At 47.2% G+C, this 22,533-nt stretch overlaps 1 protein-coding gene across 1 annotated transcript in view; it reads left to right on the top strand.

Annotated features, from left to right (window-relative positions):
• The window catches only part of b3glcta (beta 3-glucosyltransferase a), a 45,574-nt gene extending 24,369 nt beyond the window's left edge, over nt 1–21,205 (top strand). The window contains exons 5-15 of the mRNA XM_030381923.1: nt 2,609–2,685; nt 3,786–3,897; nt 4,905–5,041; nt 5,346–5,409; nt 6,528–6,659; nt 7,704–7,773; nt 9,611–9,724; nt 14,953–15,052; nt 15,641–15,760; nt 19,429–19,573; nt 20,928–21,205. Of these exons, the coding sequence (XP_030237783.1) occupies nt 2,609–2,685; nt 3,786–3,897; nt 4,905–5,041; nt 5,346–5,409; nt 6,528–6,659; nt 7,704–7,773; nt 9,611–9,724; nt 14,953–15,052; nt 15,641–15,760; nt 19,429–19,573; nt 20,928–21,095 (1,239 nt within the window). The 3' untranslated portion in view covers nt 21,096–21,205. The remainder of the gene's footprint in view (nt 1–2,608; nt 2,686–3,785; nt 3,898–4,904; nt 5,042–5,345; nt 5,410–6,527; nt 6,660–7,703; nt 7,774–9,610; nt 9,725–14,952; nt 15,053–15,640; nt 15,761–19,428; nt 19,574–20,927) is intronic.
• Nucleotides 21,206–22,533: the final 1,328 nt, after the last annotated feature.

Below are 22,533 nucleotides of genomic sequence, written 5' to 3'. Positions count from 1 at the left end.
TATATAAGTCAAGCCCATTTTATTGGTTTATCGCTTAATCACAGTTTCTAGCGCCGTGAGACCATCGAGATATTTGCAATGAGTATCCGACCAGCCTTGGCTGGGTAGAAATTGATTCCCACAAAACGGTGCGGCCAAACAATAGATCCAGACAGCCTCTCTTCAATTTTGAAGAATTTGCTCAGAATTAGAGCGAAACTTATTCTTTGAGAAAGCCCCCCCTTCTGTTAACCTTTTATCATCTCTTTCGCCACCATTGTCTTTTAAGTCTGCAGCATATGGTCATGAACTGAAACTCCCTGCCCTTGGTCCTTCTTTCTTCTGCTTTTTAGAGTAGGCTTTGAACAGGCTCAAGGCCAGACTGATGTGCAGAGGGAGACAGAATGTGAACATGCTGACGGTCTTACAAGGCAACACAGTCACTGTCTAAAAGGATTCACCTTGAGTCACCTCTCTCCCTTTTTGTTTTTGTGATTGCATAACAAAATGGGAAGACTATTTTCTTTGTCTTGTAATCCAGCGTATAAACCCCAGCATTGGTCCATTGTCACAGGGAAACAATTCAGATACAGATAAGTCAGCTATGATTGGGCTATGAACACGGGGGAAATGAAACCCAAGGCGCTCCTGGCCGGATTTCTTCGTTTTAGATTCTCTGTTCTTGTCTGAAATGGTTCTCCAGTCGTTTGATGAGGTTTGGGAAGCACTTCGCCTTTCTAATGGTGCAGCTGAAAAGTAGACTGGCACCACATTGCTCAGGCATTGTTTGTTTGTTTCTCTCGCTCTCTTTCTCTTTGTCTTCTCTATTTCCCTCCCTCTCCCCCTCACACTCTTTCTCTCGCACTTTCTCTCTCTCTGTCTTTGAAAGCTTTTATTTATAATGAATACCGGACACATTTCTGCTGAATAAAGTTACTCATCTATCAGCCACAGAATAACCCAAATAAACAAAAAATCACTGGGTATATTTGTGTGTGTACATTCATGATATCAGGTATTATACTTTCAATAAGGCAAGTCGGGTAAGCTATGGAAGCTCAAGAGGACATTTTTAAGGAGCTTTGCCAGATTACTGAGTCCGAAGGACCACGGGATTGAGAAGGTGTGCTTTTGATCCCCAGTAAATATCTTATCCGACTCAGCCAGATTAAATATGCCACATATAAATATTTACACAAACCTTCAGCTGTAGGAAGAGGCAACTGCCTGGTATTCTTGCTTTAACAAGTACAACTGGGAATGGCCGTAGCCAAGGTTTTATTTATAGCGCTGCCAAAGTGCCAATAGGCTTCTGAATTATGAATGTACAACTGTGTGTCATACTGTCAATATTTCTGCTAGATTGGCAGGAGTTTGAAACACATCCAATGTCTGGGGAAAGTCTTACTTCAATTTCTCACTTTCCCAGATGACAGATTAAACCTGTACTAAAATGAAACGTTTTAATCAAAATGGAACTAGACTTTGAGACTATTCTAGGGCCTGATCTGTCAGGTGGGCCGGTAGGAGTGGCTTCCCTTGTTGGGGGTGGAGAATATAGGCCACAGATCAACGGCTGTTGCGTTGACCCCCTTCTCAGAAACGGGGGTAACCATAGAGTTAGAGTTTCGTAATAACTATAAACCAATTCACATATCCACTTTTTTTTTAATCAAAAAAAATATCAAAGCAACGCATATTCAATGGTTATTGCCGCTGATATGATTACAAAATTGATGCAATTCGCCTCAAGTGTCTCAGGTGTCAATACACCACGATCCAGTGAGTCTAATTCTTATCCAATGCCCAAATCCAAGAGATGAAGAGGGCTGCAACCCGCGTCCGAGCCCATCTGCTGATCCAAACGGGCTGCGGTTATCCCCTCGACACTCGCCTGAGTGAAGCATGGCTTGATGAACAGTGAGCTCTTACACTCGGCTGCATTGTTTTCCCCCTAGTGTGAAACATCCCCGCCCTCCCCTCATAACTCTCCCTGACAGCCCCCCCTCCCTCCCTGGCCCTTCTTCTCCCCCCTCCACTCGCCAGAATTATCTCTCTGCAATGCAACTGTTGGTAGCTCATTTGTTTGCCACTGATGAGCGTTTTTTTCTTTGCCGCTGTTAGAAATGTGGGGCACTTGATTGGATGTTACGCACACACACGATACAGTGTGTTTTATTTTAATTGGAGCCATGTTTACTTTCCGTCTGAACTCACTTTTGCAGGAGAGGACTACTAATGTGTAACGGTGGCCTCAACCAGGAAACTGTGGCGCTATGCATTGACAACTGTGAAAGTATACAAATCCAGGCGTCCTATCGGGATTGTTGTGAATTGTGTTAATTCATGAAGCGGTTACGGCCTTAAAGTTGCTACACGGCCTACTGCTCATGAATAACACCGGTAACGTGAACAGTACAGTAGCGCCCCCCCCCCCCCCCCCCCCCCCCCCCCCCCCCCCCGCGGTCACACATGTGCTCCCCCGGTGGTGGGACGGTGTAACCAGCAGTGAGCCGCCCCCTGCCAGCCCGCAGTGCTGGGAAAAGGCTGGTCGCTCATTGCGCTCAGCTTGGCACGGCCATTGTGCAGTTGATTAACAAATGTTTTCTGGTCTGCTTGTCTTTTTCAGAATCCACCTGTGGTCCTGTTCCTTCACAGTCTGTCAGATAATGAGGGTGACTGGAGCATTCTGCCAATGCTGCCTCAGTAAGTGGCCCACAGAACGCAGGACTCGTGCAGATGTGACGCACGCTCTGACCCGACATGACACGACACGGACAACAAACGCACACCACACGCACGCACGCACACACGCACACATACTTATTAAACCTGCCTCTTGGGTTCTTGGTTTTAATGAGCAGAGGTTCTGCTCTGAGCCAGCCCAGTGCAGTAGTTATGGCACTAGTATTTGTTGGGCAGTATTTTTGCCTCAATGTTTTCTGTTGTACCAAAGTGAAATTAGATTTCAAGGAACAAATTAATCAGCCATGACTACATTCTGCTTATCCTCTGAAAAGTTTTTCCTTTTTCTTGGCAAACTAATCATCTCAAGTGATATTTTCTCTCTAAAATGACGTCATCACTCGCATCGTTACGAAGATGTAGTCATCGGATGGTGGGAAGCTTATTAAATCTATTGCAGTTCAACAAGAGGCAACGGATCTGCTCCAATGCATGTTTTCTCCAAGCTGAGCCTCACCCTGAGTCACAACGTTTGCGTTTCTCTCTATTATGGACCCGAACCACTCATGGCCCTCCATTAGATGGTGTCTCACAGAAGCAACCCTGAGCAGTTTAGGTACCGCAGTACCTGCACTTGTGTTGTAGTGCTCATACTCTGTATGCCTCTGAGGCTGAGAGCATCAATGTGGGAGAGGGACCCTAGTGGTCGTATGTAGGGTATTTTACTCACAGCAAAAGGGTGCTGGGGTCGGACCCTAATGTCCACACACAGGAGCTAGAACATATCCCACTGAGCCAGAACATATCCCTTGGAGCTAGATCATATCCCACAGAGCTACATCGTATCCCACGGAGCTAGATTATATCCCAGAGAGCTACATCATAACCCACAGCGCTACATCATAACCCACAGAGCCAGATCATATCCCACGGGGCTACATCATAACCAACGGAGCTACATCATAACCCACGGAGCCACATCTTATCCCACGGAGCTATATCATATCCCATGGAGCTATATCATGTCCCATGGAGCTAGATCATTCCTGGGAAAGCAATCAGTCTTAAGTTAATGGGTGAGTACGAATGTGTAGAAACCGTCTGTTTTGTGTCTCCCAAAGCTTTTCCAAAACCTTTGGTAAAAACTCTTCCTGGCTGGTGTTCCTGGAGGAGGACACCGACGTGAAGGTGGGAGAGCTCCTGGGAGTGCTGGCAAAGTTTGACGGCACCAAAGTGAGTTCCCTTTGTCCTCCTGCCATCAGGAGTTCGCTCCCTCCCAGACCTCCTCTTGTCGGAAAGCTGCTCTTGTCTGAACTCCCGTGACCGATGCTGACACGTAATCTTCTGCAGAGCTCAAAGCTCATCACAGCTCCTCCTCCCATAGCCGTTCTGGGGGAGCGGGTCAGGTGCATTACCACGGCAACCGCCCCCGGGTCGGTGTTCCATCACCTGGACGGGAGACGTGTCACACACATCAATCACACCACTCTCTCTCTCTGTCTCTGTCTCTCTCTCTCTCTGTGTCTTTCTCCCCGTCTTTCTCTGTGTCTCTTTCTCTCTCTTTCTGTCTGTCTCTCTCTCTCTGTCTGTCTGTCTTTCTGTCTCTGTCTCTGTCTCTCTCTTTCTGTCTCTGTTTCTCTCTGTCATTCTCTCTCTGTCTCTGTCATTCTCTGTCTCTGTCTCTGTCTCTCTCTGTCTCTGTGTCGTTATCGGAGGTTGTGATGTCGGAGGTTGTGATGAATTGACCCGGCCTGGGGGAGAATCTTTGTTTAGCTCTCGATCAAGCACTATAGAAGACGCTGTTTTTAACCACATGCATTTGGACTCACCCTCACCATATATCCAAGGTTAATTCTGTGTTCTGTTGCTGGTCATACGTGTTAACACTTAAACACACTTAAAACCCAAATAAAACGGGAAGCAAATAAGAATAGCCGAAGTTGAAACTGGATTGACATCCAGTATGGTGGAAATCCCACTTCGGAGGTTAATCCTACTGACTGATTTGGATTTATTTGCAAACCATCTGCTATTACTGACTGTTTGTTTGGGTAAAATGGCTCCCAAAGCATAATTGCTCCCAGAGCGCGTCTTTCCATGTCAAAACATTGAAAGCACTCAAAGCACTCTAACTCACCGTCAGCGATTGCACCCAGGGGGTCACTCCAAACACACGGCGATCAGGATTAAACCGGAGAGCGAGGGGGGGCTTAACGTTGACGTTTTGTCCCCTTCAACAGGAGTGGTTCCTGGGGAAGCCCCTCCACGACGAGGAGTCCACCATCATCCATCACTATGCCTTCGCCGAGAACCCCCCGCAGTTTAAATACCCCGACTTCAGCGCCGGCTGGGCTCTGAGCGTGCCACTCGTTCAGAGGTTAGTGCGACACGGCCCGGATAGACCGGTGGGCTAGGGTTGGACTCGCAGCCCAAAGCTTCTGGGTTCCAACCCCAATATCCACAGCCTGTCCTGTAGGCTGCTCCTCCCTTACCTGCTCAATGAGATGCGTCATCAATCAGCAGGTAAGGGGGGGCTCTTACCTGCTGATTAATGACGCAGCTCAAATTCACCCAAGTTCACTCAATTATAAACTATCAACCACTCAAACAGCCACAAGCTATTTGCTCTCCTTGTGAAATACCAACCCTCTGAGGAGCTTCCCTGCGTTGCGTTGTTTCAGACTCGCAGAAAGGATCCGAGATGAGCCGTTGAAGTCTGACTTCACCATCGACTTGAAGCACGAGGTAAATCAAGACGGACGCTCCTGTCACAATTCCCGATGATCTTGCTCCTTCTTTCCCCCCCGTTTCCCGTCTGTATCTTCTGCATCTTCTGCTTTGCCTCACGGCCACTCCAGCGTACCTTCCTCCTTTTTTCATTTGTGAGTTGACTAGAGCATGAAATTCATCTTCCCCTTAAAGCGTAAATCTCATTACTCTCCAGAATTGGGGCGCTGCAGCGTCGGGGTTGTTGCCCAACCACTGGAATACTGCGAGAGCTCACTGGGCCACCGTACCAGGGCTCCCATTGGACGGAGGCCGAGGCCTTATAATCATAAAAGGGGAGGCTCATCTGCATGCAAAAGACTCTGAGGTTCCGAGGGAAGATGTATAGAAATGTGAATGAAAAAATAATTACCTGCTCAGGGGATGAGATGTTAAGAGGAGAGGCAAGGCAAGACTCTGGGTCTGGATTTACCAAGAAAAAAAAGGTTGGTTAAACCGGCCAGGAATCAGTAGAGTGACTAGGCTGTCTCCTAATCCCTACCTGCTCCTAGATCACTAGATATAACATCTGAGCAAGCAGCCATGGCACGTCATTTATATTACAGCACTCGTGTGAATGTCCTCACTGTTTTATTACAGTATTAATTCCACATTAAACTCCCAGTGTTGCATTCAGCCAGTCCGCTTGGGTTCCGTCGTCGGGAATGAAAACGCGCGGCTGCACAGAGACGTGTGTGTGTGTGCACACAAAGATAACTCAACGTGACGCTCTTTGGCCATGGGAAGAAGAATCGGAAGGCTGCTTCAAATTATCTTTATTATGCACTCTCTTACCGGGTCTCATCCGTCTTCATTTTCCCAACAAAAGGCTAACTCTCTCCTTTCCTCTTTTCTGTTTTTGTCCACCTGCTCAGAAGAGACAAACTGCTTGTGTGTACTACCCAACACCCATTCCCCTCCCTCCTCCACCCCTCACCCTCCCCGCCTCTCTCACCACAAGGCCGCCGCTCTTCTCCGCAATCCAGAATCAGCGATGCCCGCCGCGTTCTCACAGCCCCGCGTTTGTCGGAAACAGACCCTGAGATAACCACTGGTATTCCGCCCACACTGTAACCCACGGTTCTACGTGATTCCAGGTGGCCTTGTACATCTGGAACCAGGGCCAGGGTCTCCGGCTCACCGCCGTGCCCGAGCTGTGCACCGAGCTGCAGGACTCCCCCCGGGCGCCCCACTGCGCCACCACGCTCAGCGCCCCCGCCCCGGCATGTGTGGGTACCGGCCTCGCACCCTCGACACTCAGCATGCGCAGATGGACCATCCAATGGGGGGGGGGGGGGTTTGAATGGCGATGTGTGCCGCGCTGACGGAAGTGGTTCATGTGGTTTTGTCGAACGTTCCTTTGTTGTGCAGTTAGTGCCTAGAGAGTACGTATTCTTTGATCGTTGTTTTTTTGTACTTTGTTAAAGTATGTGTGGGTGGCATGTTCGCATGATAAAAAACTTGTTTTTCTTGAAGTTATACGAGTGAGCTGAAACATTTCTGGCTTGTTGTTCACCCCTCGATGCGCTAATGCCACCCTCGACTGGTGACACTTTAACAGATGAATCATGCACTGTACACCCAATTTGGCAAAGGAGATTTCTCTCTCCCAGCAGGGTACTGAGTCTTTCCTTCCTCCACTGGAAATCCTGAATATTCATGATGCTTTTTAAACAGCTAGCAGTGGGCTATTACCACAACACAAGGAACACAACCAAACAACAAAACATAACTAGCGGCACAACTGTAATAAGGAGGAATGTGGATAGCATTAAAGGGGCCCCAGCCCTCCCTTTCCATGATGTAGGAGAAGCTACAGTGGCCTTCACCAGCCACTAAGTCGCCCCTAGGCACTTCAAAAAGCACCTAATCTACGACGGCATCCGTTAGACAAGTGTCAAAAGTTGAGATATCTAGATAGTTTTCTGAATTATATTTGGTTAATTAGTCTCTAAAATGATACGCCATGGCTTGCAAGTTAGAGAGCGATGCTAAGATAACATAGCGTCCCCTCTGGGGCCGTGAGTCGTTCATGCAACATGGCACGTAAACAAAGAGAAAGTAAGAGTAGAATGTACCGGTTATAAGATGTGATTTCATTGAAGAAATTAATGAAATCATTATCGATCAGCACACAGACTACAGACACGTCCTGCTCCTTTTAAATCACAAGAAAGTTGAAATGTAAACCATCGCAACTTATTGCTATTAAAATAATTACTTCTCTTTCCTCGTTTGTCTTGGTTTTCTTCTTGTGTTCCTCCTCCGTAAAGGGAGAGGCCGTGGGTAAGGATGACGTATTCGTGGCCGTCAAAACCTGTCAGAAGTTTCACACTGAGAGAGGTAAGCGGCGCACCTACGCTAAAACACCTCCATCCCATGATTTATCACGAGACACCCGCCCAGACACGACACCTGCCGAAGACTTCACGCCTTCCCTTCCTGCTGTTCTTATCGCGTTGGATGCGCTGAGGATTTGTATGACTGGGCTAAAAGCGGTTTCTCATTAGTGTTCGGGAAGACTGGTTTGATTAGTGAGGTGCTTATCCTCTGGGAATGTATTGTGAAATGTGTTGGAGCTCTCGCTGCTTGATGAAGTATGTTTTGTTCTAATAGGACTGTTTAATTATCTCAAGTACTCGTGTTGTAAGAGCGACTTGGGGCTGAATCGAAACGGTTGAGCGAGAGAAAGGTCGAAAAAAAAACAACGTATGAGCGTTACAATTTTTAATACCACGTCGAGGTAATATCAAACAAAACACATTGGTGGTAATTATCCGGAAATTACAACACCCTGTACTTTACAATACCCTCTTGCATTTAAAGCAGAAATAAATGGATTTACCGAGGCGTAGCTTCCATCCCATGAGACGCAGACTTTGAGAAATCCTCAGATCACGAATGCTATTTCTCCTAATGACTTCATTAATGCTTCCTTATCTTCTAAATGGTAATTTATGTACTGCTCTTCCCTGAATAAAATAGAACGGGTGAAATTAAAATGGATAGCCAACTGCGCCTTGGGAGTTAAAAAAACTGATTAAGAAACTTTTAATTGATATACATTTTTGGCCTCAACAGTGTACTATGATTGTGAATGTTGGATTCTATTTAGTGGATAAGTAGATTTACACTAAAAAACAAGTAAGAATTCTTGGCAATATATGAATACTCTGAACTACAACAATGAAGGTCTTATTAGATAATACATAGAAAGAATGATGGCTACATACATTATAGAGTTTGGAAGGATATTTAAATTGCATGTAATTATTACTTAATTCAATTCTTACCCGGTAATGTTGGAAACCCATTCATGTTTTAAAGAATTCAAGAGGTTTCAGAGAGAAATGTCGAAAGAGGGATTGTAAATCACAAAATAGATGGATCAATTCTTCAATAATGCACACACTCACTTCCTGATGTGCTGTGGAATTGCTTCTAGTCTGCAAAGTAGAATGCCATTACATAGCTTTCTGTTTAAAATGACTGCAGATGATTGATTCATGCTGGGATCGTCATTCTAACGAAACCCCGGAATGGCATGAAAGGCTGTGAATGTCGTTCTGTTCAATGGGTGGAGGTGGACATGGTCTTCACTCTGTCCACTGGACTGATGTGGACTCTTGTGGTCTTCACTCTGTCCACTGGACTGACTTAGCCATGTGAGAGCCTCACATTCAGTTCATATTCACATCATGTTTCTCTCTGCAGATCAGTCAGTGAATCTGATTAGCTGGGGCTTTTTGAACAATGAAAAGTCGTGCCCATATTTTCAAATAAATTGTTTTCCCAGCCAAAGCGAGACTGATATTAATTGCGAAACTCAAACGTGATTATCTGGTGGTCCCCTGAGACTAGGACTGTAATGTTGTTGTACCAATCTCCGTGCTACACACCAGCTAGGTGACTATTGTAGACAGCGATACATCACCTGGTGCTCCATGTTGCCATGCAGGAGACGTCCCTGAATGTGTGTGGTGATGGCTGCTTAACCTGTTGCACACTGGTTGCTCCGTGTGCAACAGGGACGCGGCCCCACCCAGCCCCAGAGTTCGCTCAGACTCGGGGCCAGCTGAGGCCGCATAAACCAGCCCTCATCCACACACACTCCACAGTGGTGTTCGCTGTGAGTCGTACACCGACGTGCTCTTCTGACGCCGTCTTCCCTGGGCTGTAGTCCCGGTGGTGAAGGAGACCTGGGAGCAGGAGGCGTCCCTGCTGGAGTACTACAGCGACTACGCAGACCCCTCCATACCCACCATCAACCTCGGGGTGCCCAACACCGAGCGAGGTGAGTGCTGCTCCGACCCCGGAGAAATAACTTTCAGATTCCAGTTTTAATTTGAAGACACTTGTTGTTGATTCCCCTGTTGGAGAGTATGTTGTGAATTCACCTTTATTTTATAAACTCCTTTCCCACATCTACTTTGATTTCCTTAAGCAGGAAATTGTGTTTGTGTTTTGAGTTGCATATGCTTTCAATTGTGCTTCATTTCCACGGTTCTGTTTGGAATATGATCATAAGAGAACAAATCAGGGACCATATTATTCCCCACTTCATTCATCTACTCCACGAGCCTAAAGCATGTGAAATGAATTCCTCCCGTCGTGGTTGCATCGCATTTGTTTGCCCTTGGCACGGTGCGTAAACAATCGCTTTCTGATGCGAGTGTTCATCCCATCCCCGGTCTCTCCATCTGCTGCCTGACCCGCGATGCCACAGGGTTTAATAAACTTTATCTAATTTGATCCCTTCTAATTCAATCAAGATGGCCACACCGCGGCCCAAAGGCGTGCGCTATTCAACTACAGGAACATCAACATAATACTATAACGCAGGCGTTCTGATCGCAAACAGGGAAGTTACAGAGACAGTCCTTCTGTTTGTTTGTGTGTGGATTTCAGCAGTGAAGAGACATGACATCTTGAGCATGTTGTGAAAGCATGGCCAGTGTAATTATGGTTCCACGTGGGCTCCACACTTCATGTGTGACACGCTGCAGACGAATGCTGACTACAGAGCAGAGCCGGAGATCCACTGTGAAAAAACAAACAGCCTGTTTTAAAGAGAGCTGCAAGCGGGGCGTTTGGGTTTCAAAGGGCTCAGGAGTGATTGCGCCGCTCCTCTGATTTGCTGGTTTGATTGTTCTGACTGAATGGCTCGTCGTTCCCCATTATCATACAACGGCGCCATTAATTGGCTTGTGAAAGCTGAAGGGCAACTAGCATGAGGCTGACCGGCCTTGGGAGACTATTGGGCAGCAGCTGGTGGCTGGGAGACGGAGGGCGCTGGGGGACATTGTGATTGAGAAACAATGTCACCTTTTGTTTAAAAGTACAAAATTTTGATTAGTGCAGATTTAATAATGGCTGCCTCTCCCATTTGTTTCCCCTAAAAGTTGACCTTCTGCCGCCTTTGAATTAGCAGTGTTTCAACCGAGTTTAACTGAACCCAAAAAAGATAGTGAAGCTAGATGATAGATAGAAGTGTGGGCTGAGAGAGAGAGAGGCAACGACACATGGCCCAGGACCACAGGGGGGAATCGAACCGGGGGTCGATACGAGGCGTAATGGGATACCACACCGGCGGGTTCAGCCCATCAATCCACCGCCTGTCTCACAGCTTCACTCTTCTGACGCTGATCGCCATGGCCCAACGTCCCCTATGGATACGGTGCGTTGGCTTTCCTCGCCATGCGTTCCACGATGCGTGATGCTCAGGGCTAGCGTTACCGCCGCCACACCTGTGGCAGCGGTAGCTCTCTGCGGTCCGCTGTGTGTTCCGGCGCGGGCAGAGCTTAAGATAGAATATGTGATGCGCACCGAATTCCCAACCCCATGCGGAGCATCCATTAATAGTGGCCCACCGAAGAGCGCGCACACGAGCCGCTGCAAACGCACTGACATTTAGCTAAGACTAACAGGTAGAGCGAAGCACTTTGTCAAACTGTTCCCTGGACGCCTACGCCCCTCAATCTCTGTCTGTGGTATCGTGGAGCTAGTTAATCTATTTACATGGTGGTGCTTTTGTTTGCTTTACTTAAATGTTGTATCGTTAATGTAAAACCTACACGCACATGGGGTACTTTTAATACCGAACTTACACTACTTTTTTTGCCAAATATATGCATACTCCCAAGTGGCTTTAGAAAGAAGCTTATCACAATTTGGGGAATTGAAAGATTAAATACAAACCGTGATGCAAGGCTGTTGCAAATATTGAAAGGTGCATTACAAAGGAAACCGACTAAAGACACAGTTTCTTCACAAAGACTAAACACAAGTGGGGGGAAATTGTGTGTGTTGTTCATGTAGGTCTCGGTTTCCCGAGCTTTGTGAGGAACGTACATCCATGTAAGTGGGTGTATTAGATTACATATGATTATGTGCTTGCATATTTCCTCTTTGTGTATGGCTCATACGAGCGAGCCTCGAGTGGATGTATATACCGTACATAATATACTGTATACCCTCCCCCCACTTATATGACTGAAGACGTAAACACAATTTCCAAATGTATTTATTCTGGCTTAATACTATCTATCCATCTATCTATCTATCTATCCCATAGGATAGTATTTATTATATAAATCCTTTGAACGTATCAAGGTGCATCTGAGGTTGAACATGTTTGTTCAAAGGAAAGCTATTACGTCAGTTGGTTTCACACTTTTACGCCTCAAAACGACGTTTCCCTTTGTTGGACTCTATCCATTAGCGGTCATATATCACAGGCCAAACACTCTCCCAGATAACATTTAGACGACGAGCCTTGGCAGCTTGGGCTGTTTCTGTGAACGGCGCCAGGCGTGGTAATGACTGAATCCACTTAATTCATAACTTGTGTTGAAACAAGCGTGGCCAGGTGCTGCCCTGGGGGGTTCAGCACCTCGCCTGCCAGGGAAGAGCCTCCAAGACGGATTAACAGAGCCTCAGAACCAAATGAAAGCAACGCCATGATGGAGGGATGTCTGTATCAAATCAGTTATCACAGGGAGACAGGGGGCTTGGGGGGAGGGGGGGGGGGGTAGGGCAGGATAGTCTGGGTGGGGGGGGGGGGGGGTAGGGCAGAATAGTTTAGTGGTTAAATGGGTTGCATTTATTTTATTCAATGAAAGCGAATGTTTCTGCAAGTTCCTTTTGATGAGGGTTAGGAAAGTTGAACGTGACTTCTAGTAGCTTCTTCTAGTAGTAACATTCAATGTTTTGTTGATCTTGAAACAACTCATTAATTTCATCTGACATATTTTTTAACGAGCTGAACATCCGCAACAAAAACATAAATATGAATCATGACAAAAAGGCATGACGGTTTTATTTCAGCATTTATCTCAAAATGTTTCCCCGGTCTAACGTTCAGTGCTTAGTCTTCTATCGCATCCTCGGATGAATTGAACCCCCAGAAATTGTTTTCTCCATAAGTGTTCTTAGCATGATGCTGCCAGATTCAATGTCCTATCAGTCTCATGATTTTTAGCTCTCGGAGGCAGTTGTCCGCGACGCTGGCCGGGAAACAGAGGAATGTTTTCCCAGTGGCCTGCCGGTCGGCAGCTGAACACCTGCAAGACGGAATGTGTTGCTCTTTTATTCCCATCAGCTGCTCAAGGTGTCCTGGATCCCTCTATTTACACCCAGCAAGGGGAGAAGGCAACGATATAGGGGGGAGACATAAATAATACAACAGGCCCACAGCTTTGTGATAGCTCCCTGGGGAAGTTTTCCCTCCTCATCCCTCCCTCCATCTCCCTCCATCTATCTCCCTGTAGTAATGTATTAAGATTCAGCTTTTGGAGTGAGGAATCCATGTGATCATTGTGGATAACCTCCCCTGCTGGTTTCGTTTCTACGGAGACCCCGGAACGTTCCACTCTCTCTCCTCCAGTCTGTGCTGTCAAGCCCTCTCCCATCGAGAGAGAGAAGGCGAGAGAGAGAGAGATGTAGCTATATTTGGTATCCTAAAGTACAAGGATTTTCTTCACTTTGGAGATATTTTTTAACCTTGGGATACTCTTTTCTTGTCCCCTCGAAAGCCTGCCCTTTTCCCCGGCACAAGATGAAGAGCTGTCTCACTCCAGCCTGATGGAAATCCAGGTTCTTTTTAAAGTTCACAGCCGCCATTAAAGCCGGCCTGCTGATTGAAAGACTGGGTCTCCCATCAGTTTGACAGAGTATTGATCTCCGCCTGGTTTTTATATTCTTCATTTACATAAAGAATATACCATCACGATGTCACCTACATGAGTTAGAGACTCACCTACCGTATTCACCGACCCAAGAGAAAAAGACCAGAAGCTGTTATGACATATAGTCCTCCCCGACGTCTGAGACAGCTCTGGGATCAAGATAGATGGATAGATGGATGGATGGATGGATGGATGGTTTTCGCTCGGTCCTTCTTTCAAATTCGAGAGGTAAAATTCACTTTGTGAAATAACCCATTATAAAATACAATCAAATAATATGTCAATGGCAGACGGTGGGCAGATAAAATACAATAGATTTATAAAAAAAAAAATCGAATTAAATAAAAGTATTCATATTTTCAATATGTCGAGTGAGGAGAGGGGGCACTAATGGAGCTCTCTCAGACCGTGGCGTGGGGCTGCTCCAACCAGCCGGAGGCTCCAGGCCTGGGCTTTGCATACGAGTTGTGTTCGCCCTCTGGTGATCCTTCAGCCTGTTGGTAGAGTTTAACATTTTTACACATTCGAGACCTGCGTTTGAACCCCACCATCGATCCCACTCCCATCCCGATATCCCTTGAATCCCAGTTCCCCTTAAATCCTTAAATCCCTTTTATCTTGATTTGGTGAGGAAGGACTGTTCCTCACCAAATCAGCCTCCACCAAAAATTACCTCGTTTTTTGACTTGCAGCCTATTTTCCCTGGGTGTTGTCAGGGCCGGACATCAGGCGATGTCACGGTCAAAGGAACGATTGGCTTTAACTTGCTGTTCCGCCACAGACTGCCGTGAGGCCAGTGTGGTGGTGGCAGGCTGCTCTCCGCCTGCAACAGCTGCCAGGGCTGCAGAGATCACACTGACCAGCCACAACACCGCATGATCAATGGATATGGTGCTTCACTGTGAAGTTCCCTCGGAGCCACTCCGATTAGAATCTGCGTTGGGGAATCTATTGATTATCCTGCTAATGTTTGATTAATGTGTGTCTTTGTGTGTATGTGTGTACGTGCCTGCACGTGTCTGTGTGTCCGCGAGTGTGTGTGTGTGTGCCGCACGTGTGTTTGTGTGTGTGTGTGTGTGCCGCACTTGTGTGTGTCTGCGAGTGTGTGTTTTTCCGCGAGTATATGTATGTGTGTGTCTGCGAGTGTGTGTGTTTTTCCACGTGTGTGTGTGTGTGTGTGTGCGTGCACGTGCACGTGCAGCCGGGAGTATTGCATTTCACATATTGCCTTTCTGTGTTTTTGAATCTATCCTGCAGCGGCATTTGTCATCATAAGCCCCTCTGTGTCAATACCTGTTCATGTACTCCTCCGTTGAAACCGTCTCTCATTTTGCAGGCCACTGTGGGAAAACCTTCGCCATCCTCAAACAGTTTGCGAGCGGCGCCGTCCCCGAGACCAAGTGGCTGATCATTGTTGACGACGACACCCTCATCAGGTAGGCTCTCTCTCTCCTGTCAGCCGACCGACCGACACATTCGACGCTAAAGTGCTTCCATCTCCCAGACGGACGCCCCCCCCCCCCCCCACCCTCCGACAATCCTCCGCAGCCAATTCCCTCCCTGCTGTGATGACAGAGGAACGCGTGTGAAGCGACAGCACAAATTGCTTTGACTGAAATCCTGGGTAGAAGCATTGGTTGTGCCGGCATTACCATTCTGGAGGCTATCCGCCGCAGTAGCTTTAACGCTATCGTCTCAGCTCCTCTGGGCTCCACCTGTATGCCAGGCTGGAGAATGACTAGTCGGTGTGGTTAATAGCCGCAGGAACTGCTAGCTTTATCTGTGTCTGAATGCTAAAGTGGATCTGGTTCTGTCTGTCTGTCTGTCTGTCTGTCTGTCTGTCTGTCTGTCTGTCTGTCTGTCTGTCTGTCTGTCTTTTGGTGTGCGTCTGTCTGTCTGTCTGTCTGTCTGTCTGTCTTTCGGTGTGTTTGTGTCTGTCTGTCTTTCAGTGTGTGTCTGTCTTTTCAGTGTGTGTGTGTGTCGCTCTGTGATGCTGACTCAGCGTGCCGTGTCTCCCCCTTCAGCCTCCCCCGACTGCGGGCGCTGCTGGGCTGCTACGACGCGTCGGAGCCGGTGTGTCTGGGCGAGCGCTACGGCTACGGCCTCAGCCAGGGCGGCTACAGCTACATCACCGGTGGAGGGGGGTGAGTCCCGGGGTTAGGGTCAGGGCCTCAGCCAGGGCGGCTACAGCTACATCACCGGTGGAGGGGGGTGAGTCCCGGGGTTAGGGTCAGGGCCTCAGCCAGGGGGGCTGCAGCTACATCACCGGTGGAGGGGGGTGAGTCCCGGGGTTAGGGTCAGGGCCTCAGCCAGGGCGGCTACAGCTACATCACCGGTGGAGGGGGGTGAGTCCCGGGGTTAGGGTCAGCCGCTCCTGTTTTCATTCTCCTCGTACAAAGCGATAATCATTCCTGTCAGGGTTTCAGCGGCCGGTTCAGAGAGTTAAAGTTATTGTAGAGGAGTGAATGAGTCCCAGCCGTCGACTAGCAGGGGCGGCCATTCAACTCCCCGCTCTCATTGTGCGAGACGTGGATCCTTCGCCGCCGGCTGCAGAGATCTCAAACAATGGCGTCTCTCCATTGAAGGCAAAGCAGCGCCCTCGCATTTCTCTGTGCAGACCGATGGGCAACAACGTCACAGATGCTAGGTCCATTTTCCTCCAGAAAAAAGAAAGGCGTTGATCAGAGGACGTGGGGGAGGGAGGGAGGGAGGGGGGGGAGGGAGGGAGGGTGAGGGAGGCCGGGACCATACGGTGCATAATGAATAAGTTATGATTGGTTATTTATGGAGAATCCTATTTAATTTGGCTCAGCCATATACAGATGCGCCCCAGCAGAGAGAGAGAGAGAGAGAGAGAGAGAGAGAGAGAGAGAGAGAGAGAGACTCGAGGGACACTAGACGGACCCTACCATATGACTCAGATGTTGGACACAAATATCTGATGGTTTAGCATCTGCCTAAGGACTCACTAAAGAGTAAATAGAGCGTCAATCTCCACGTATACAGGTACAAACCGATACAGGGGGAGGGCCGCATCTGTCCCGGGACGATGAACATTAGTGATGGGTCGGTCGCGAACGATTCAGTCAGAGCGAACGAATCCCGAAAGTGAACCACGAGAACTGCTTCCCAAAAGAAGAGAACTGATTATTTTTTCTTATTTTTTTAAACACATATGGTCACATATATAAAATATACAAAAAAAACAGAGCTTTGTCTCCCCGCGACCTTATATTAATAGAGTATAAAACTTTCTCATTGATTCAGCCATTGAGAGCAGGTAGCAATCGCGTTGCCATGGCCCATGAGTAAATGGGCAATGATAAGGCACCACCACACAAGTTAACTAACGATCGCTGTAGGCTTCAATATCATGCAAGCACTTTATGTTTTCTTTTTATCTTGTTCTACATTACAATTGCATGATTTAATAAAGTATTGTTTTTACCTACCATCACGCGTCTCGTTTGGCCTAGTTGCTAACGTGCTTCACTGCTTATTAGCGCTACTTGGAAGACGCCCTTTAATTCCTACTGCACCCCATTATGTAATAAGGATATTTATGAAAAAAAGGCAAGTATGTGCTTTATATATATATGCTTAATATTTACACTTAACCTGGGTGATGTCGCCAGAGCATAGGCTACATGCATGGTGATTAACATTAATTCCATAATTTACGATTCCCTGGCAAATGACATAACAGACCATCTGACTTAAAGAACGAATCAAACAAACTAATCGTGATAGTGAACGTAACTGAAAGAACTGATTCCCGGTAAATAATTGTTTTGCCCATCCCTAATAAACATGACTTTCCGTAGCTCCGATGCCTGTTGAACAAATACACCTGTGACTGGTTAGGCCATGATGCATTGGCTGTACATGACTCCAGTAATTTGGATAATCATTTATAACTTGAGTGCAACACAAACAGCATGTAGAAGAGTTTATCAGCCCAAAGCATAAAGTATTCAGCGTGTTCAATTTTGGACAAGTATGCCAGCCCAAAGCATTAAGTATACAGTGTGTTGAATGAAGTCAGGGTTTCTCAGCACAAAACATTAAGTATACAGTATGTTGAATGAAGTGAAGGGAATGTCAGCCCAAAACATAAAGTATACAGTATGTTGAATTCTGCACCAGTATGCCAGCCCGAAGCATAAAGTATACAGCGTGTTCCCTGCTCTCCAGGATGACATTTAAAGTCTCTGAAAGCAAGTGGCAGAAGGGCGCTGGATCTCAGCTGTGCTGAGCGTTTGCTGAGTGCTGGGTTAATTCAATTTGAAGGGTGTTAATTACTGAAGCATTTCGCACCAATCAGCGGTTTCCAATTTAGTTTTAGTTTTCTGCCGCGGTAATGACCGTGTTTTTTCCTTTATAGTCTTTTGCTCTCTCCTAAGATGCTTTTTCTCAGCAAGTGGCCAACTCTTCTACCTTCCAGCACAGCAATAAAGAAAAATGTGCTCTCTGTTTGGACTTCAACTCTGCCTCAACCCTCTTTTGCGTCTGCTGGTGACGAAACCTAACGAGAGACAGGACCTCCTGCAAGGAAGAGAGGAACTTAAGAAGTGTTTAAAGTCTGTTGTCTCTTAAAACCTTAAACGCCAGCGCTTAGTGCCGCCAGGGGGGGGGGGGGATTTTCCTGGGTCAGGAGAAGTTCTCCCAGAATAGTTCAGCTCAGGGTCTGGTGTTGCTAAACGACAGCCCTGAAGCTTCCTCTCATCTGCTGGAGGACAACATATCACTGAGGGAGTCTTTTCCTCCGGTATCGTCGCTGAAGCCAGACGCCGGGCTATTAGCAACCCAGAGGCTTATCTAACTCGGTCAAATCTGCTGGCTCAGTCGCATCGGTGTTGCAAAGAAAACCACCACAGGGCTCTCCAGCTCCCGTACCTTTAGCTTAGAGACTGGCTTTGCTAATCAGCGCCACCCAGAGGTCCAGCCTTAGCATGAACGGTTGGCTCAGTGTATTGGTGTTGGATGGCTTAATGCTAACTGGACCCCCTCAGGGCATGTCATAAGGGGGACGGGAACTGTAGTGTGAACCCAGTAAAGGTACTGGGTTGGATTCACAATGCCCCCTGACTAACCCCCAGCTGCTGCTGAAATGGATCGGATGAGGTAATACTTAATACTACTAAAACGTGGGGGCGCCACAGCAGCAAGTACAAAGAGATACATTGCAAAAATAATTCACAGACAAGTCACCATCGACAACAGCCGTAGTAGAAAGGTAGATGCATAAATAAAAACATTATGGACGGTAGAAAATCACACCGAGGTGGTGGACAGGAGAAAGGAGGGAGTCGGGTCGCACTGGTTCTCCGACCGTGACCACTGAATGACAGACTGTGAGTGACGTGGATGTGAGTGGAGCGGAGGTGTTTCTGGATGGAGCGAGTCAGTCCCTGGTAGTGAGGGTGGTGTGTGTGTGTGTGTGTGTGTGTGTGTGTGTGTGTGTGTGTGTGTGTGTGTGTGTCCAGCATGGTGTTCAGCAGTGAGTCAGTGCGTGGTAGTGATAGTGCTGTGTGTGTGTGTGTGTGTGTGTGTGTGTGTGTGTGTCCAGCATGTTGTTCACCAGTGAGTCAGTGCGTGGTAGTGATAGTGGTGTGTGTGTGTGTGTGTGTTTGTGTGTGTGTGTGTTTGTGTGTGTGTGTGTCCAGCATGGTGTTCAGCAGTGAGTCAGTGCGTGGTAGTGATAGTGCTGTGTGTGTGTGTGTGTGTGTGTGTGCAGCATGGTGTTCAGCAGGGAGGCGGTGCAGGTTAGTGATAATGGTGTGTGTGTGTGTGTGTGTGTGTGTGTGTGCAGCATGGTGTTCAGCAGGGAGGCGGTGCTCCAGCTGCTGCAGAGCGGCTGTAAGTGCTACAGCGACGACGCCCCGGACGACATGGTGCTGGGCATGTGCTTCAACGCCCTGGGACTGGCCGTCACACACAGCCCCCTCTTCCACCAGGTAGCCTGTGTGTGTGTGTCTGTCTGCGTGTGTGTGTGTGTCTGTGTGTGTTTGTCTGTGTTCGTTCTTGTGAATATGTGCGTACGTATGAGTGTGTTTGTTCTTGTGAATGTGTGTTCGTTCTTGCGAATGTGTGCGTGCGTATGAGTGTGTTCGTTCTTGTGAATGTGTGTTCGTTCTTGTGAATGTGTGCGTGCGTGTGTTTGGGTGTTCCTTCGTTTGTGTGTGTGTGTGTGTGTGTACGTTTGTCCTTGTGTGTTACGTATCTATTGTGTGTGTGTGTGTGTGAGGGGGTATGAGTGTGTGTGTTCGTTCTTGTGAATATGTGCTTGAATGTGTGTGTTCGTTCATGTGATATATATGTGTGTGTGTGTGCGTGTCCTGTACGTGTGTGTGTGTTTGTGTGCGGCCACCACTCTGCTGGTCCCCTCTCATCTAAAAGCTCCGTCCTGTGAACACCGCTCTGGCCCTTCCGTCGGTGGCAGCAGATGGAGCCCGCTCGTCCCCGGGGAGCCCGCCATGTAGATCATGCTTTTACTGTTAAACATTCATTTAAAGCCGAGTCATACGGAGGCGACGGCTGCCTCATGCCACAGCCCCGGCTCGGGCGCCACCTGCACGTAGAGCTGTGTGGTCGCAGAACCCCTCAGCAGACGCACGCTAACCGCGGCTCCCAGACTGCTGAGTGGCACTGCGACGGTACGAGAAATAGAAAGCACCGAGTCCCGTAGGTGTTGGACTCTGAATATCTGCCTCTTCTGACATCACAAGTGGGCGTGTCCACCTAGATTTGCGTTGGATAGATGAGCAATGTGTGCTACAGTCCACATCTAGGTTGACAACGCCCACCTGTGATGTCTGAAGAGGCAGATTTTCAAAATGGCTTGTAATGGCTAATCACACTAAAAAAAGATCATGAGGAGCAGTACGACCAGGATTCAGATCCAGGGAACGAGCATCGCCGAAAGCACACTCACACAACAGTTCACAACAACCAATCAGTCAAACATTGGGGGATCAAAGGTCCCTCATTGACAAATCATAAATCACATATTCTTTACATTACTTATACCTGGTGGAATAATCACCTTTAATACAAATACAGTGTAGATGCAAATATACAATAAGGAAAAACACATTCTAACGACTGCTATGGATACATTATGGTATGCACGTTTAAAGCTGTAGTCGTGTTATGTAGTTATGCTGCGCTGCTCTTTACAAGACCAAATGGCTGCCCACTAACCAATGGACGGGATGAGCCCAGCCGTCGAGCTCCGACACCCCAGTGACGGGGGTCCACTGGGGGTCCTGAATAAGTGAGGTTGTGTTGTGTGTGTGTGTGTGCGTCCAGGCCCGGCCGGAGGACTACGCGCGGGACTACCTGTCCCACCAGGTGCCCATCTCCTTCCATAAACACTGGAACATCGACCCGGTGGCAGTGTTCAACAGCTGGCTGAGGGAGGGGGCCCCGACCACAGCCCCCCATCAGCCGGACAAGACCCCCAAGACGGAACTGTAGAACCTGGAGCCTCCCTCTCTCATGTTCTGTCTCTGTCTCTGTCTCTCTGTCTCTGTCTCTGTCTCTCTCTGTCTCTGTCTCTGTCTCTCTCTGTCTCTCTCTGTCTCTGTCTGTCTCTGTCTCTCTGTCTCTCTGTCTCTGTCTCTGTCTCTGTCTCTCTGTCTCTGTCTCTGTCTCTCTCTGTCTCTGTCTCTGTCTCTCTCTGTCTCTCTCTGTCTCTGTCTGTCTCTGTCTCTGTCTCTCTCTCTGTCTCTGTGTCTCTCTGTCTCTCTGTCTCTGTCTCTGTCTCTCTGTCTCTCTGTCTCTGTCTCTGTCTTTGTCTCTGTCTCTGTCTTTGTCTCTGTCTGTCTCTCTGTCTCTGTCTCTGTCTCTGTCTCTGTCTCTGTCTCTGTCTCTGTCTCTGTCTCTGTCTTTGTCTCTGTCTGTCTCTCTGTCTCTGTCTCTGTCTCTCTGTCTCCCTCTCTCACTCTTGTTCTGTATCTTCTTCCCTCTCTCGCCCGTCCTTGGTCGCTCTGTTGCCCTCGTTTCAATAGTATTCTTCCTCTTCTCTCTATCTCCCTCTCACATACACACAAACACACATATATATATATATATATATATATATATATATATATATTAGAGCTGTCAGTTAAACGCGTTATTAACGGCGTTAACGCAAACCAAATTTAACGACGTTATTTTTTTATCGCGCGATTAACGCAATTATTTTATAAAAAAAAAAAAAAAAAAACTTTTTTTTTTTTTTTTTCTTTGGCTCAAAACAAAGAAGCAGTAGCCTGACTGCTATGTTCAAATTACATTTGTTCAAAGCAGTCGTTTAATTGCACTATAGGCTCTTTTTTTGTATCGTCCTGTTTTGATCAGTGTATATGCCAATGTTGTTATCAATAAAAAATAATTCGCACAAGGCAAGCCGATGCACTTCACCATGTTGATAAGATAATTAAAATGAGAAGAATTATGGGACAAAAAATCAAGGGATATTTAGCATAGAAAAATAATTTGCGATTAATCGCGATTAATTAGAGTTAACTATGACAATCATGCGATTAATCACGATTAAATATTTTAATCGCTTGACAGCTCTAATATATATATATATACACATACACATACAGATGCATTTCTATACATACACACCCACACAGCTCTTTTGCTCATTCTGTCTCACTTATATTCTGTCTCACTCTTCTCTCGGTCGCTCTCTCACAGACTCTCTCTCCCTGTCTGTGTGTGTGTGTGTGTGTGTATGTGTGTGTTTGTGTGACTCTCGCTGTCTCTTTCTTTGTGTGGGCATGTTTATTTCTTCAGCCAGTGTTTTGCGAACTAATGATATGATATTGAATGGAATTGTTGTTGATATGAGTGAATTTGTCTGAGTGCATCCATGTTTTTTATGTAAATTCATGTAAATTTAAACAAATATATTTTCAGA

This window comes from Gadus morhua, chromosome 16 (genome assembly GCF_902167405.1).
Source record: "Gadus morhua chromosome 16, gadMor3.0, whole genome shotgun sequence".
Lineage (NCBI taxonomy): Eukaryota > Metazoa > Chordata > Actinopteri > Gadiformes > Gadidae > Gadus > Gadus morhua.
The sequence above is the reverse complement of the archived record's forward strand: the minus strand, read 5'-3'. Positions and strand labels throughout refer to the sequence as shown.